At 37.3% G+C, this 17,473-nt stretch overlaps 1 protein-coding gene and 1 long non-coding RNA gene across 3 annotated transcripts in view; both read left to right on the top strand.

The window, feature by feature from the left end:
• The first annotated feature begins 2,345 nt into the window (after positions 1-2,345).
• Positions 2,346-10,556, top strand: tmx1 (thioredoxin-related transmembrane protein 1). The gene is made up of 8 exons (XM_042437192.1): positions 2,346-2,610; positions 2,885-3,000; positions 4,385-4,430; positions 5,533-5,661; positions 6,146-6,191; positions 8,107-8,208; positions 8,331-8,397; positions 8,555-10,556. The coding sequence occupies exons 1-8, from the start codon at positions 2,405-2,407 to the stop codon at positions 8,785-8,787; spliced, it is 945 nt and encodes a 314-aa protein (XP_042293126.1). The 5' UTR covers positions 2,346-2,404; the 3' UTR covers positions 8,788-10,556.
• A 1,170-nt stretch (positions 10,557-11,726) lies between these two features.
• LOC121914135 overlaps positions 11,727-17,473 on the top strand; it is a 47,088-nt gene continuing 41,341 nt past the window's right edge. For both annotated transcript variants that reach the window (XR_006100471.1, XR_006100470.1), the window contains exons 1-2: positions 11,727-11,953; positions 12,394-12,471. This is a non-coding gene — a long non-coding RNA (uncharacterized LOC121914135). The remainder of the gene's footprint in view (positions 11,954-12,393; positions 12,472-17,473) is intronic.

Genomic DNA, 17,473 nt, shown 5'->3' on the forward strand with positions numbered 1-17,473 from the left:
TCACAGTTTTTGCATGTGACAGATACAAAATGCAAAACCTTGGAGCGTTGAAGCTTTGAAGATATTGAGCCAAGAACAAGCTGTTAACTTGACTCAGTTCTTACATGCTGTCAGAACTCGTTAAGATCATTAATTTATTAATCTGCCCCACAAAGCTTGTCTTGCAGATTAATTAATGCTCAAATGTACTTATTTACTTAATATATACTTAATTTAATTTAATTCTACTCCAGTTTAAATACACAGTTCATGTGTGGCATACAATTGGCAAAACTAATTGGCCTACATATTCTTCAATAGACCTATTTAAACAAAGATTAGTTGATTAATTGATAGTTGATTGACAGAAAATTAATTGGCAACAATCTTGTTGATCAATTAATCACTACAGTTGTTTAATGAAGCAAAAATTGCAAATATTCTGTGGTTCCAGCTTCTCAGATGTGAAGATCTGCTGGTTTTGTCTGTGACTCTCAAAAAATATAAACAGAATATCTTCAGGTTTAAAACTGTTGATTGGAGAAAACAACATATTTGAAGACTTGACTTTGAGCTCTCAGAACATGAAATGGATTTTCATTATTTTTTAACATTTAATTGCAGCCACACTCTTGTCTCTCACATGTACACAGACACATTTGCTACAGCACATGTGATGATTATATATCTCATTCTATTCAATATATAATATATTTATTTGCCCACATTTTCTCTCACACACAACAGTAATGTCTGCTTTCTATGAGCTATCACCAAGACAACAGCACCACCTGCTGGTGATAAACATTTACAATAACAGAGAATGAAATAAATAAAGTACAAGATTCTTCTCTGCCTTTAGTTGTTGTAATAATTTATATAAGATATGCTTAAACAAAACATATATATACAGTATACTTAAAGTATCAAAAGTAATAGTACTTGTTTTACAGAAAAATGGCCCCTGTGAGTGATACATTATTATTATTATGCCACACCTGTCTGTTTCAAAGCCCTGATGAAGACCTACAGTGGTCGAAACATGTTGTTTTTTTTAATAATTTAGCCACTACAATTAAGGCTTTTTAATACTTCCTTCCTCGATGTTACATTTTCTTATATTTGTTGTTTTTCCCCATTTTCCAAGAACACTCAACATTTTTTTGATCTACGTTTGATTATATAGAGTAACCAGCCATCTCTTTTCCCAAAGTACCCCAAAATTGTACTTAAGTACAGTACTTGAGTAAATATACTAAGTTACTTTCCACCGCTGATAATGGAGTATTTTTACATTACTGTATTGGTACTTTTACTTAAACAAAGGATCTGAAGACTTCTTCTACCACTGTACTTGTGTAAATGCATGAAAACTACCATATAAAAGCTCATTTTATCTGTACTTTGCAAATAATTATTTATTTATTTTAAAGGACCAGTGTGTAGGATTTAGTGGCATCTAGTGGTGAGGTTGCAGATTGCAACAAACTGATAACCCCTCCTCCACTGCCTCCCCTTCCAAATATGTACGAGTCATTATGGTCACCTTGAAACTCACGAAAAAACGCAAAAGGCCCTCTCTTGAGCCAGTGTTTTGTTTGTTCGTGCTGGGCTACTGTAGAAACATGGCGGTGCAAGATGACGGGCTCCGTGAAAGAGGACCCACTTCCTATGTAGTTTCTGACTGGAAAAATTCACATGAACGTCACCTTAAGTCAGAACAACAACTCAGACAGTCAGCGAAAATTTAGAACATGACTTGCCGTCATATATGCAGTAACATGGCACACAAAAATAAATGTTTGATGGCAAGAAACTTCATACAAATTCACATAGAGCATATCAATTTTTTGCTCACACATAATTTGCAAAATGCTATAAGGTTGTCACCATTAGTTGCAGTCCACATAGAGTGACCTAGATTAGCTAGAAGAGTTATTTATTGGCATCAACCCTGATAACAAGTCAGGCAAAGCAGTATTTCAGTGGTTTTAGGGAATGCACTGGTGCAGCAACAAGTCTGGGACAAAATACAACACATCATCTTCTTTGTAGCGTCTGTGTTGTTTCCACATTACGACTTAAAAACTCATGAACACACCGAAGTCGAAAGAAAGACTTCACAACTTGGGAAATTGGACCATCCGCTGAGCACGTGAATGCAACTGAAAGTATCTTATTATTTTATTTTCAGGTGATTAAACACTAATTAAAACATACTTATGAACATTAACTTCAATTTCTGCCAAGTCCATTCTTCTAGATGCCACTAAATTCTACATATTACACCTTTAATGCAGAGTCTCACATCCTCTTCGTTTTTTTTAGTTTCACATCCTGTCAGTCAAACTCAAAACCACGTGACTCGGACGTTTAGGGCGCAAACCGGAAGTAAGCGTGCTGAGCTGCCTCACACAGAGCATACATGGCGTGTTTGCTGGCGAGCAGCTGCAGCTCAGAAACAACAATGTTTTCTTTAACAAAGCCATCAAAACACCGCTCATGGATATGCTGTTTATTCCTGGCGATATATTTAACGTCGCTGCCAGTTTCGGCTAAACAAGGCAGCCTTAAAGAAGTGACCGACGGCAACTGGGAGGAGATCCTGACCGGAGAGTGGATGATTGAGTTGTGAGTGTCCTGCTAACGTCCAGTGCTAACTGACAGCTAAAGGGCTAACTAGAATGTCAATTAACTTAAAATAAACACGAGGTCGTTTAATTAGGGCGTGTTTCCCCACAATGCTGTGTCTAATCCGATCTTGTCTACCTGTATTAAGTGCTGACTAGCTTACAATAGCCAGCTTGCTAGTACACAGGCAGCTAATCAGGTCATCGGTCTATTTCAGCTGTGTTTATCTGTAAGTGATTGTGCATTTTCTCTTGTGAAACTCGTTGTCTCTCAGCTACGCACCGTGGTGTCCAGCCTGCCAGCAGCTGCAGCCGGTGTGGAAGGAGTTTGCAGACTGGGGGGAGGACATGGGGGTCAATATAGCCAAGGTGGACGTGACAGAACAACCTGGTAGGCCTTGAATGACCTCTCCCAGCTGCCTGTTTACACTCTGACGTCTTTATTTAATGACAAACCAAAGCTCTGAAAGCAGTGGTTCCCAACCTTACCCCCTTAACATAAAGCAAAGTCTACCTGGGACCTCTCCTCACATATTGCATTGTCTACCAGTTAGGTTACTGATTATTGTCTTGACTCATTTTGTCCATAAAACGTCAGAAAATAGTGAAAAATATCTGTTAATGTTCCCCACAGTCTGAGGTTACATCTTCAAATGTTTAGTTTTGTCTGAATTACAGCTCAAAACCCAAAGATATTCAGTTTATCATCATGTCTCACAAAGAAAAGCAATGAATCATCACATTTACGAAACGGAAACCAGCTTGTTTTTTTACATTTTTGCTTATAAAATGACTAAGTGATAGTTGCCAATTAATCTTCTGTCAATCGACTAACCTCACAGCTTTAGAAAGAGGACTTTGTTTTATTTGAATAACTTTTAGAGGCTTGTGGAGGTAAAATACAGAATTTCACAAGAAATAAAGCAGGAATTAGAAGAAAGCTTGTTGATACAAAAGAACTGAGTTGCAACAGACCTCTAATTTTCTGGGAGTTTGTTTTAAATATGTGGAGCATAGAAACTGAAAGCTGCCTCACCATGACTAGAGAGGTTTTTAATCCTCACTAAGACCACTCTGAATCAGCTGCAGCTGTCTGATTGATTTTGTTCTATTTTCTTTTGTTTTTTTAAAGAGAGACCTGTAAAGACGCCATTACAGTAGTCGATTCGAGTGAAGATAAATGCCTGGACAAGTTTTTTCCAAATCCTGCTGAGACATAAGTGCTTCAGAGTAAAAAAAAAAAAAAAGGGAGGGACATTAATTTACAAAGATTCTGTGTAGTAGAGGTGGTTATGCTGTTTATTCCTGATGATATATTTAACGTCGCAGCCTTAAAGAAATGAAAAAGCTATGTGTGTGCAAAAAAGCAGAATATAAATAGAAGTATAAATACCAATGTAAATATTAATTTGAGTGTAAATAAACTGTGTATTAACAGTCGACAGTAAAAAAGATAAACTATATATATGTACACAGTGCAAGACAGACAGTATGAATCACAATGAGATATGATTTGACTAATTTGGGCGGCTGAAGCTTCATATTAGCTTCAGATAAACTTTTAAATACATTTTCCATCATTTACATTATAAGTGCATTATGAGGCATTGAGATTTTTTCCTTGATTAATTGATTAGTTGTTTGATTCATAAAATGTAGCTATAGGTCAGACATTATTTTCACCCATCTGCTGAGTCTGAAATTCTTCTCAGTTAAGTCATGAGCCAAACGTTGCTTCCTGTACACTAACAGCTCTCGTCTCCTCCCTGTGTAAGGTCTGAGTGGGCGATTCATCATCACCTCACTTCCTACTATTTACCAGTAAGTTCTTGGTTATTTTGTGGGTTTTTTTTTACTGCTTCCTCTCTTAAGTGACTTCTTGTGGTGTCTGTAATGCTGCTCTTAAAAGAAGATAATCTAATGGTTTTACCAATTCTCTGGTTAACTGTGAAGTCCTTTAAAACGTCACACTAGTGTTTTAATAATGACTGTATGTGGCATGACTTGCTTATATATCATCAATACCGTATCATTTGTTATATATGTGGTGTGACTTCCTGAAATATTCTTTATTTGGGGAAAACATTTAACTGTTTGACTGCAAACTAATGATTACTTTTCATTATGATCTATTTAATCTGATTAACTGTAATCTCTAAAATGTCAAGAGATGGTTAAAAAAAATGCCAATCACAAGGTTTTTTTCTGGCAATCTACGGTCAAAACTCAAAGCGACTTTAAAGTTTTAATTAGTGATTACATTTATAAAATACGAAGAAAGCAGCAAATCCTCACTTTTGAAATATTTCCATTTTTGTTTGATAAATGACTTAAACGGTTAATTGATGCTCAAAAAAATGCGTTGATTAATTTTCTGCTTATTTATCAGTTAACTGCTAATCACACTGTTTCAGTCCTGACTGTAAACCAGAAACGGTCTCAATTAATCTAACAGCAACAATCATCAGTAACAGAAAGTCGAGGGTTAATCTGGTGTAACAGAACACTGAGTAAATATACCACCAGCTGCTATTTAAACAAATCTTGTCAGGGCAAAGTTTGCTTTTGGTTTTTCATTGTCAGTTTGACGTTTTGCTGTAAAAATGCAATTTCAAGTCAAAACCTGCATATTTGCAGTCTGGGGGATTTTGGCTATATACTGTGTAAGCTACATAGTTTTCACCTCATTTAACTTGTTCACATAATACTTTGAAACTAAATACAGAAAATGTATTAGTATGAATATTTTCAGCAGTTATACAACCGCCATGTTGCCCATTTTGCCTTCTTATCCTGTAGCCAAACATTTAACATGAGTCGTCACTTCTGCTGAACACATCTACATATTTTGGGTGTGTGTCAGTCCCGAGGGAAATGTAACTTTGTGTGTGTGTGTGTGTGTGTGTGTGTGTGTGTGTTTCAGTTGTAAGGATGGCGTCTTCCGAAAGTACCAGGGCGCTCGCACTAAAGACGATTTCCTCAGCTTTATTGATGGGCAGAAATGGAAAGCAGTGGAGCCAATTTCCTCTTGGTTTGGGCCGTCTTCGTTTCTGTGAGTCAACAGTTTTATACAATTATGATGATGATGATGATGAAGATATAGTGTGATGATGGAGTTACATAAAACTGATTTTCCATTTTCCTACCAGCTGTATGATATATTATACTTCAATATAATGTGGTTATTGTGAAATTTGTCTCGACCAATAACGCCCAGCCCGAAGGTCTTTTTACCCTTTTCAGCTTTCAGCCTTGAAAACTACATTTTCTCATTTTCGTGTTCGTCCAGTGATACAGCATCACTGTTTTTCCCTCTTTGCTTTGAAATAACAGAAAAGAACATCACATGCCTGCCCTGTTAGCTCTATTCTTAGCGTCTTTCTGTTAGTTTAAAAACACACTGACAAAAATCCTCCCCCCCGCTCCCTTCCCCCTACTTGTTAAATTTATAAGTTTAAGCTTTGTAGTGATGTTACAGTTTGACAAATCCTTATTGAATTACATGCTGGCATTTTTCCTTTTCTTCTTTTCGGCAGAATGAATTCAATGTCTGCTTTGTTCAAGCTCTCCATGTTTATCCGGGTAAGTGAAGATTTTTCCCATTTATAGTTTCTGACCGTTGACATGTAGGTTTTTATATATAGAAAGGTATTTATTTAATATAAGCCATTTAATATAAGGAATGTGTGCGTCACTGATGCGTAACGTGAAACTACATGTGGAAATCAAAACAACTTTTATGTGGAAAAATACAATGTGGGTATTTAAAAAGCCAGGATAAAGGGCTGACACTGTAAACATAGAGAAAAGTATAACCGGACCTCCATATAGTGCAAACAATATATATTGTAGGACAGAAGGGAACACCTACAGCTGTTGAGTTAAATAATCCTCTCTAGTGTCTCAGATTTCTACTTTTGATTATTTTTTTTTGAGGGCAAAAACACCAGAATATCAAAACACCTCCTCTCTTACGTGGATGACGTGTCGTTTCCATTATTAAAGGATTAAAGCTGGCATCGTTCCATATTTTTCTGACTGTCAATAAATCTCATGAAAATACCAAAACCAGCAATGTGTAAGTCTCACTTAATACTTTCTGGTCCCTACGCCGTCTGTGACACTCAACCCCGAGCTCGCTGGATTCTGCTGAAGACGTAAATGTTTAAAAACACCTCACACCTATAGATTCTTTTGAAAGATATGAAGTAATTTCCTGAAACAGCTGCGCGCTGCAGCTTTTTAGCAAATATTACTCAAACAGAACATTTGTTGTTTTAGTGAGCAGTGTTTCCCCCTAGGTTGAATGGTTTGGCCTGGCGTTCATGGTAATGAACTACAGACCCCTGTGTTCATGGTAATGAAGGAATGTCAGCCAGTAAAACAGTGTTTGATGTGTTTTTAACAACAATGGAGCTCTATGACACATAAATGAGCTGCATCAGGCTTCGGCTACGCAGACATACTTACATAGGGATCGATTTATTGTTGGTTTTGGTCTTTTTATGGGATTTTTTTTGTCAGTAAGAACAACACAGAATATCAGCAGACTTAGTATTTAATAATATTGTACTGACTGTTTAGATAAAGCTGAACAGTGAAGAGCTTTAAAATATAAGAGCACTGCTGGTTTACTGTTCTTATAGTTATTTGATACAATAATGACTGAATGTATGAATTATTTTAATTGTCTTAAATTAAAACAATAAAGAAAACAACTATGTCATTATTTTAACCAATCACATCGATCTGCTGGTATTCAGTTGAACAGCTCTACAGAAGGCTGTAAACTGTCGACATCATTTAAAATTCAAAATGTGGCTTAAGGCTGTATTCAGACCAAATCGTTGCGACACACACAGCCGCAGGGTTGTGTTTATTTGTGCTCTAGAACATAACTGCTGTGAAATAATCAGAAAATAACGTTTTATTGATCTGATTTACCAGCTTTCTCGCTACCGCTGTTCCGTCTCTTCATTCACTCTCTTTCTTTTTCTCTCGTCTTTTTTTTTTTAAATGAGTCGGGAAGCAGACAGCGAAGTCTGACTTTACTTTTAATGTTATCAAACAAAGAGAAATGTCCTTCCCTCTTCCTGGTAACGTCTTTATACTCCCTCATGGCAGAGTTTAGCTCTGATCATGTGATTGGTCATTAAAGCATGACCTTGGGTTGCATTTCTCCAAAAGTTGACTCTGGATCAACTTTCTCACCTTCCAAAGCCCTCGCCGTCTAAACGCACTACCCCCATTCAAATGAACAGGAGGACTGATTTGGTCTGAAACGTGGCGCCCGAGGAGAAGGTCATAGAAATAGTTTGCTTCCCTCGAGGGGATGATCGTTGGTGACAGACGAACAGAGACATGGACAGAAAGGTGTTTTAGAGTTTGACGATCCACAATGTGTGAAAAAATGCTGCTGTTATACTATCTTAGTGCTTATTTGTTGTTTTTATTTGTTTATCGTATTTGTTGATCACGTACATTTTGTTTCCTCCAGCGTTGTCATAACTACATGACAGAGAAACTGGGGATTCCTGTTTGGGGATCGTATGTTATCTTTGGCCTGGCCACTCTGTTCTCCGGTCTTGCACTGGGACTGGTGAGTAAAAACGCCGCCAACGTTATTAAACAGTGATGAAACCATATTGAATGTTCTTACGGCGTTCATCAACACACATAATAGTCTGTGAGTTAATGGTGATTGTTGTCTTGTCTTTGCAGTTACTGGTGTTCATCGCTGACTTTGTCTTCCCTTCACGGCGGTTTTCTTCTCCTGATTACTACCAGAGTGAGTTTCATGAGATTAAACGTTAAGTTCAGATTATTTTATAACACGTTTATAATAAATACATTAATTGACGAGCAGAACGTAGATATTCGTCACAAATTTGCCAGTTGCAAGTTTTGTTCGTATCACTGATTCTCGTTCGTTTGCGACTCTGCAGAGAAACAATCGATCGAGCAAGCGAGGTTAATCCAGAGACAGGAGGACGAGCACGAGGCCGACGGCGAGGAAGACGACGACGAAGAAGAGGAAGAAGAAGACCAGGATGACGTCTGGAGGAGGAGGAGAGGGTCCCCCGAGGGGCGCCCGGAACCGAAGGGACAGGTTTTCCCAGACGAAGCTCTGAGGAAGAGGGTGGTGGCCAACCGCGAGGAGGAGGAGGAAGACACCTAGAGCGTCGGCACAGAGCGTCACATGAGCCCCCCCCCCTACTCCTCCTGAGAAGAGCGCCATGGAGTCGGAGGAGCTTTGGTCTCGAGCAGCAGTGTTTACAGCAGGGAGCCCTTAATGCCCCAAACCCTCCCTCCTCCTCCTCTTCCTCTTTTCCTCCTCCCTCCTCCTCCAGGCCTCCACAAACACCTCGCTTCTTTTCTTCTCCTTCCCCTCCCTCCCTCGTTTTCATCGGGAGCGCTTTAGACTTTCTCGCCCGAGCGGCAGGCTCCACCTGGAAAAAGCAAAACACTCCCGACACCTGTTTTCACTTCTGGAAACAAATCGCCTGGCTGAGGTTTGGGTATGAAGTGCAGTAGAGCTGGATTTTTTGCAATGTTGTTTATGCTATGCATCATTATTTGTTTGTGTTTTGTTTTTTAATGTGTGTTATTTTATGTTAATCTGAATTATTATTATTATTATACCATTCTTCTGTTTAAAGTTTATGTTAAATTTTACTACTCAGCTAATGTATCCATACTGTTTATTTTATGTCGCATATATTTTTACAAATCCTGACAGTTCAACCCCCCAAAAAATAACGACACACCATTCCACATTCAGTTTATAATGGAGATAAAAGTGCAAAGGAGTGCCCCAAAACATTAACAAGGGACCCAGACGTTTAAATCTCAGCCCAGTGTGTGTAAAGTGTCGCATGCTCTCGGCACAGGTACGTAAAAATTAATGTCGTTTGGGGCAGGAACCCTTTTTATGACAATTGCGCTTCACTCAGCCGTCAAACCAAAACTTTAAGCTGCAGAACACTAGAACACGCTAGATAGATGCAGATTTTAAAAAAAGAGGAACTATATTCACTCACAAATTAAAGTCCCGGTGAGTGTTGTTCAGTAGATGTCCCCCGTAATGTATCATACAATCAAACAAGGGGATGTTTTTTTTTTAGTCTCTAATGTTTACTTGTGATTCACTAATTATTAAAAAGATGTTTACTTTAAAGAACCCAGATGTGTTGTCGACCTGTCGGTGGGTCTACAGTGCAGTATATGCATGCTGTGATATAATTAAAAGGAGGAACAATTTGGGACTCTTCCATGAACTGTTTGATACAGAGAGAGATGTGGCATATCCGTCCGAAAGCTGCTCTGCTTTGTGGAACAGTAAGAGGACCTGAACAAAGCGGTCTGCTCAACAAAGGGAGGCAAGAATCAGCCGACTGTAATCTTTTTTTTTTTTTTAAACACTTTGAATTCGACTTTTTTTTTTTTTAGTCTGAAAATGTAAAATTAATATGAACTTATGAGGTTGATCAATCTAAACAAGTGTCATTTTGTGTACATTGGTTTCTCATTGAAATAATTTGAACAAAATGCACTTCTATGCATCTATTTAGAACATTAATGTCGCTCTGAAGCACAGCCTGTTTCCATTTCAGTCTTGTGAGAACAAAAAGGAGCCGTGCGCGTTTGTGTGTGTTTGTGTGTGTACGTGCATCCAGTATTTTTAATACACATTTCACTCTGTTGGTTTGATGACTTGCATAGACTTTGAATTTTATGCTGCTTTTTATTCCAAGAAAAAGAAAAAAGCATAATAACTCCTTTCGGTGATGGTTGAAACAAGTTGCGATTTTTTTTTTTTTTTTTTTTTTTTTTTTTTAACCCGACCACTATTTGAGGCTTGCAGCATTCACACTTTACTCTGAGCCGGCTGTGCTCCTTGTTGTTTGAACTTCTCTTTCAATAAACTTTACTCTGACAAACTTTCAACTATTTGTGTTGCTTTCAATGACACAAAAAGGAAACTCAGCTATTTATATCTCATCAGTGATGCAGAGGAAATAGAGCAGCCGCTCACAGTCGGACATCTTAAAATACAAGTGTGAAGTCTTACATCTGTAAAAACACTTGCCAAACTACTGTAAAGGTGAGCACAAAGCAGTGATGGTAGAAGTACTCAGATTTTTACTCAAGTTAAAATACCAATAATGTGAATTTGTACTCAGTTACAAGGTAAAGGTAATTATTTATCAGGAAAATGTGCTTAAAGTATCAAAAGTGCTTGTTCTGTGATAAAATGTGCTGTTATTATATATTACAGTATCATATTGTCAATGCTGATCCATTAGTGTGTGAGCAGCATTTTACTGCTGTAGCTGATGGAGGTGAAGCCAGTTTAGTCCAGTGGTTCCCAGCATGGGGATAGTGCCCCCACCAAATGGCCACAAGACAAATCTAGGCGGTTTTAAGATGATTAATGGGAGAGGAAAGAAGAAAGAATAACGTTCTGCTTCACAAATGTGTATTTATTTCCTATAGCCTTGTAAATTATTAGATTTTTTGTATTATTAAGCTTTGTTTAGGAAATCTCATTAGTATTTTGCAAAAGAGGCAGACAAAGGATCACAATAAGACGGTTCATTCACATCACAAAATCATCATACAGACACATTACTTAAAACAATCACAAATATTTTGGAGACAATGTTTTCCCTCAGAGGAACAAGTGTCTTAACTTCAAGCTGTTTTGCAGTTCATTCCAGTTTGCAAGGTGCATGTTATCAGAAACCAGTCGTCCCAGTTCAGAGTTGGTATGAGGAACTTTTAAATCCAACCTGCTCTTTTAGCTGGTGTCATTTATTAGCTCTGCAACGTAGATTTTTTTTTTTACCTATTTGGGCCCAAAGAGGTAAACAAACAAAAAAAAACCAAAAAATATGACAGGTTTAGAGGGATGCATGAAGTATAATTCATTTGCAGTTGTTCACGTTGTATAATGACAACCCCAATTTTGGGGGTATTGCCATATTTTATTGTCTTGAGAGGTGCGATACGATTCAGCGCGCTAAAGTGTCCGCTTGTTCCATTATCCAACTTGTACTAAGAAAATTAAAACAGGAAGTCGGAAGCCGGAAACAGAGACAGCTTGCCTTCAAAGTAAAAGTTGCGCGTTTTGAAGCGTGTTGGCCGCAGCTCCATTTAAGGAGAGGCTACAATAAATAAATAAACAAATAGACTAAATAATGAACGTAATTCATAACTTCTTTTACATATCTTGGAGATAAAACTATGTTAGGCGGCGGAACCAACCCAGGGATTTTCAAAGTAAACGCAGCGTGTGTTACGGAGACGCACTGAACCGCTGCTGACGTCGACGTCACGTACAGGTGAGTCTAACTTCATTTTTGTGGTCTGCTTGTCTTGTTGTGTGCATAATGCACAATTTAAATTATTTACCTGCCCACCACCGTGGTTAATTGTTAGCTTCAGAGGATAACCAACGCTAGCAATGCTAATTGATCTGTAGGTAAACTAGCTACCTGTTGTAGCTAACAAACTGCTGAATGTTAACGTTACTCCTTTATTATTATCAGCTTTTGCACATCATTTGGGATTATTTGCTGTGTGAAATGTCCACATATATGGGAGAAGTGAATTAACTGGACCCTCTTCAGTCATATATGTAGGGATTAGGGGTGTTTTGACATACATTTTTGATTTATTAAGCTTTCAAATGTTTAAATTACCAGCAATGTGTTTGTGCATGCAGACTACAAAGTAATGAAATGCTAATAATATAATAAATGCCATGTGTCCTATTTGACAGGTGTGGGACCTCCGTTGGTAATTCATTGAGTGACTGCACCAGGATAACCTGGAAACAGCCGGAGGAAACTAGCAGATGGTAAGTAGAGAGCAGAGTAAAGTCCATCATTCAGACAGTGACACATTTAAGTTGTTTTGAATGAATGAAAGTGCTGACTTGGTAGTTTATTTTTTGTGTTTACATCCATATTGGGTGAACAGTGGAGCAACTGCACTGTTCATCTGTGGATGTAAACACCATAGAGGTAAAGAGGAAAGATTAACCTCGTAGTCATGGTTTCATTTCAAAGCCAATGTGCTGAAGTACAGATAAATTACAACACAACTAACAAATATGTGTAATGGTGAAAATAGTTTAGCAGTCGTATTACAGTTCCCTTATTAAACCTTTGCTGGTGCACAACTTTAAGACTCAGTGAAGTGTTGAAACAATTCAATGTATATATATACATCATACATACAGTAAGTGATACTATCATACAATTTGGATGTTTTTTCCCTCACACTGAAACAAGGCTAAATGTCCCTGTCAGTCCTAACCTCACTGACCTGCACTGAGACACTCAACTGGATCAGAGTAACTGTCTCTCTCTTTACTCAACATACCAGACTCTCTGGGTCACACTGGACAGGCTCTGTAACTAACACATTGTTCAAATTCAAATTCTTAGCATCTTATCACTTATTGTAATATATTTAAAATACTTTAAATCTTACTTCTGGTCATTTTCATTGAGTTGTATTTATATATGACTAATTTGATAACACCTCAACAATGTGATACAAGGAATGCTGAAAGCAGGTAAACAATCTCACTGTGACTGTACTGAAAATTGATATGGATATAGATATGGTTTCATATTGAAAGTGTAGCCACAATCTGAAACATCAGAATGAACATTGATAACCTACATTTCCTTTACAAGACAGTTTCAAATGCCTTAATGTGATACTGAGCTAATTCCAAATTACAATAAATAATTTGTGTTCTTACTGCAAATGTGTTGCATTTATTTAACACCCATAATTCATAATAATACACATCCTTTATTTTATTTTAAGGGGAAAAATATCATTTAACACATTATTTCTTAAAGTTAGTGGGTATTTATAACTCCCAGACATTTAGCATTTTAATAGACTTTTAACAATGGCAGAAAGGGGAGCACAATACACAAGTAAAATTAACTTTATTTCATGAATTGTTGCATTTTTTACTGACAGAATTTGATCATGTTGTGTACATCATCACTGGTGAATACAAATCCAACAAAACAATACCACAATGATTTATGATGAAGAATTCAATTTACGGGACCAGTACGAGCGACTGTACATGTTTCATGTGTGCACTGTACAAAGATTAACAATCTCTGCTAATCATCCACAGGAAAAAATGTATTTAATACACTCAGGACTCAAAATGTCTTGGATTTTTTACTTATTGTTAACAATTGTTTGTACTGATATCACATATCTTGTCATGCTTTGATAAGACATCTGGCATTCTTTCAAACAGATGAATTAGACCAGACTGTGTATGTATTCACTGATTAATATAAATTCTCAAATTCATTTATTTTTAAAGTTCCAATAACTGTAAAGATTCAGCACCATGTGTGTCTTAGTCCTTTGCACTGAAAAGGAAAACTGTGTTTCGCTGTGAAAGCCAGTCTTGGTTAGTCAAGAATAAATAATCATCATGTTATTCATCAATAAAACTACTGTTGAAGCTTCTAAACTACCTCACATCTCTCATTTAAATCCATTAACTACTACAGATATCCCTCATGTTCACACTAATGTTGGCAGAACTGGTTTCAGGTATTCTGCACAAACTTGAGTCTTAAATTCTTCTTGGACATTTTAAGGCTTTATTATCTGAGTTTTTTTATGATTCTTGTGACTGTTTTTTATTCTTATGAATGTTTCTTGTTCTCAGGTCTCTCTTGGAAAAGAGATCTTAATCTCAATGAGGCTGCCTAATTAAATAAAGATTTTTTTTTTTAATTAAAAAATGACAAAGAAAAGCATCAAATCTTCAGATTGCCAGGCTGCCATTGTTAATAAGAATTTGTTCTTAATGACTTTCCTGTTTAAATAAAGGTTAAATAAAATAAAGTACAATTTGAGAAGCTGAAATCAGATAATTTTTGGCATTTTTGCTTAAAAAAGTGTCTAAAATGATAATTCTATCACCAAAATAGTTGCTGTTTGAATTAATCGACTAACAGTTGCAACTCTAAACTAAACTCTTAATAATATCTCTATTTTCTCTAAAACTGGTACCAAACTTCAGACATTTCCTAGATTTTTAGAAAGTTATCAGGAAATTATAAAACCATAAAGTGTAACCAAAAAAATCACATTGTTTTTAATAATTTAAGATTTTTTACTTCTTTTCAGTCAGATCACAAACATGTTCACCCACCTAAAACAAACAAAACTAATATACAATAAACAAAGAGAAGATACAGAATAGGATACAGTTATCTCACATATCTCATTGCATCAAAGCACCTTGAACACCATCATCCAAACAAGATGATTCAGGTTTAGAACTAAATAAATAAATGATGAGCTTTTTCCAGTAGGTGTCACTCTTACACTTGTTTTGTTGTTTAGCTCATAGTGACAAACATCAGACGGTAGCGGCTGTTTTGATGAATCACATGTTGCTCTTTCAGCTCACCTCTGACACGACACCCACCACGGGGTCTACTGGTGTAATGCGACATTTTACGCCACACTTTGGGGAACAGGAGACAGGAAACGTATAGTAGCAAATGTGAAGCTACAGCTCACATTTCCCTCCACCTCCACATTTCCCTCAGGAGTGGTGCTGCTCCCCCTGGGATGAAGAGCAGATCTCTAATCAGTGCTGTCATTGCAGCATGAGTAGCCTTCTGCACACGCTCTGTTTAGCAGAGGTTAATCTCTCCGGGTGGTGGTGGTGGTGGTGGTGTTGGAGGGGGGGTGGTCGGAGGGATTCCCCCTGCTGTACTGTCCTGCTGCAGGGATGCTTCAGTGCAGTGAGGTCGTGGAGTGTGCACATGCAAAAACACTCAGCAGATGCTTGATAAAACGCTGCCTGCACTGGCTTTGATTTATCGGGACATACACAGATTCCTCTGCGCTGGACGGGCAAGGCTTTTGTTTCACTGCTCTGCTTTGTAAAATGAACGCAGATGGCACCCACTGCTGGTTTAGTGGTTTCTGTTCTTGATCATTTAGCTCTGGTCCATATGCTTTTCTATTGTCCCTGTTTTTACTTTGCCAGTAAAAAGTTCTCTTTAAGAGCTGTAAAATAACACAAATAAACTGTCACCACATTTGTAGAAAACATTTTTCATCATAATAAGTATTTTATTCTTCTTGTTTCGCCTGCACCACAAACTCAGCTGTTTATATACATTTTTTTTATTTTATTTTTTTTGCTGCTGCAGATCCGCCTCAAGCCAACTGGCGCGAGTCCTGGATCTCATTATTTACCTGCACTCACCTCCCTGTCTGTGTCCACATCAATCATGTGCTGTTGTTCTGACTCTCAAAAATGGAAACTGGCTTGTTGGTTTTGATCAGAGGAGGCATGATTGATGGCGTTGATTCTGCAGAGCATGCAGTCCAAATGCGTGTTGTTCTTTAAAGCCCCCCTCTATTCAAAAATATGCTTTTCTTCTTGTTCCTTCAGTTGGATGTTTGAGCTTCACTGTGCAGAATGATGTATGTGCAGAGTTTGACACCAGAAGGCTGTTTTCACATTCGTCTGATGAATGTGGAAAGTTTCTCTGAGCTCATGGGAAATCTGATTTTTTTTGGGGCAAGCCTACGAGCGTGATTCGTGACATCACAACTAGTTTGGAAGCGAACTGTGGTCCAATATTCAATTTATACAAGTGTGATGTGGAAACTTGAAGCCTCCAGAGCACAAACACTGAGAACAGACTTTACAGTGAAGAAGGAGACATTTTGTGTCCCGCAGTTAAACTTAAACTTAAACTAACGAGATAATTGAACTTTTTTTTGGGGGGGGGGGGGGCATATCAGACACAAATTATTATTCAAAATAGAAGATCCACTTAAAGATCCCCTCCAGACATGTTTCAAGATATATAAAAACACTCTGCTTTGAAAAATAATCTGTCTGAAATGGTTTTTCATTTACATTTATTCATTCGGCTTTTGTCCAAAGTGACATACATATGAAGTACAATCCAAGCTACAGTAAACCATTTTTTCCACAAAAAAAGTTCAATTACTTCATTAAAAATCCTTCAAATGCATCTCCTCCTTCTCCCTCATTGAAAATCTCTGAATATTCAATTACTTTTGTCTGTTTTCAGTGTTTGTGCTCTGGATGCTTCAAGTTTCCGGATCACACTTGTGTAAATTGAATATTGGACCATAATTGGCTTCCAAACTTTCTTATGACATCACAATTCCTGTTCATAGGTACACGTCTTAAATTCAGATTAAGAAAACAGCTTCTAGTGTTTAACTGCACATATAACATTCTGCACAATGAAGGTAAAAAAACATCCAAATGAAGTAATAAGAGGAAAAACACATTTTTGAGTGGAGGAGGCCTTTAAAGCAACTGTTTTTATCTTTTCCTCTTTAAAGTCCCCCTCCACTCAAAAATGTGTTTTACTTATTGCAATTAAAAAGTTTTAAGGGGAAAAAACTATATCAGACACAAATAATTATTCAAAGCAGAGTGTTTTTATGTCTTTAAACATGTCTGGAGGGGACATTTAATTATCAGCAGCTCTCTGGTTGGTTACAAACTCATGCTGTGAAGCCAAACATTCTTCAAACCCACAAAACTTTACTTTAAATTCTAGTGGAGATTCAAAGTTTCCACATTTGTCTGGCTGAATTTTTTTTTGAGAAAATAAGAATAAAATTATGAACTGTAGATGAACTGCTGTCGATGGATTAGTGCAACCATTAAAACATGAAGTCTTGGGTTTGAATATCCACTCAGCTCGGGCTTCGAGAGGATACTATATAATATATATGACACTGTCAAATAATGTGGAAGTCTTATATGAAACAAAAAGGGAAAACTGTCTGTTAAA

Source organism: Thunnus maccoyii, chromosome 16 (assembly GCF_910596095.1).
Source record: "Thunnus maccoyii chromosome 16, fThuMac1.1, whole genome shotgun sequence".
NCBI lineage: Eukaryota > Metazoa > Chordata > Actinopteri > Scombriformes > Scombridae > Thunnus > Thunnus maccoyii.

Coding starts and splice junctions, on each gene's coding strand:
- tmx1 (XM_042437192.1), top strand. CDS start 2,405: ATGGCGTGTTTGCTGGCGAGCAGCTGCAGCTCAGAAACAACAATGTTT. Junction 5,662..6,145: donor TTTGGGCCGTCTTCGTTTCT/GTGAGTCAACAG, acceptor TCTTTTCGGCAG/AATGAATTCAATGTCTGCTT. Junction 6,192..8,106: donor AGCTCTCCATGTTTATCCGG/GTAAGTGAAGAT, acceptor TGTTTCCTCCAG/CGTTGTCATAACTACATGAC.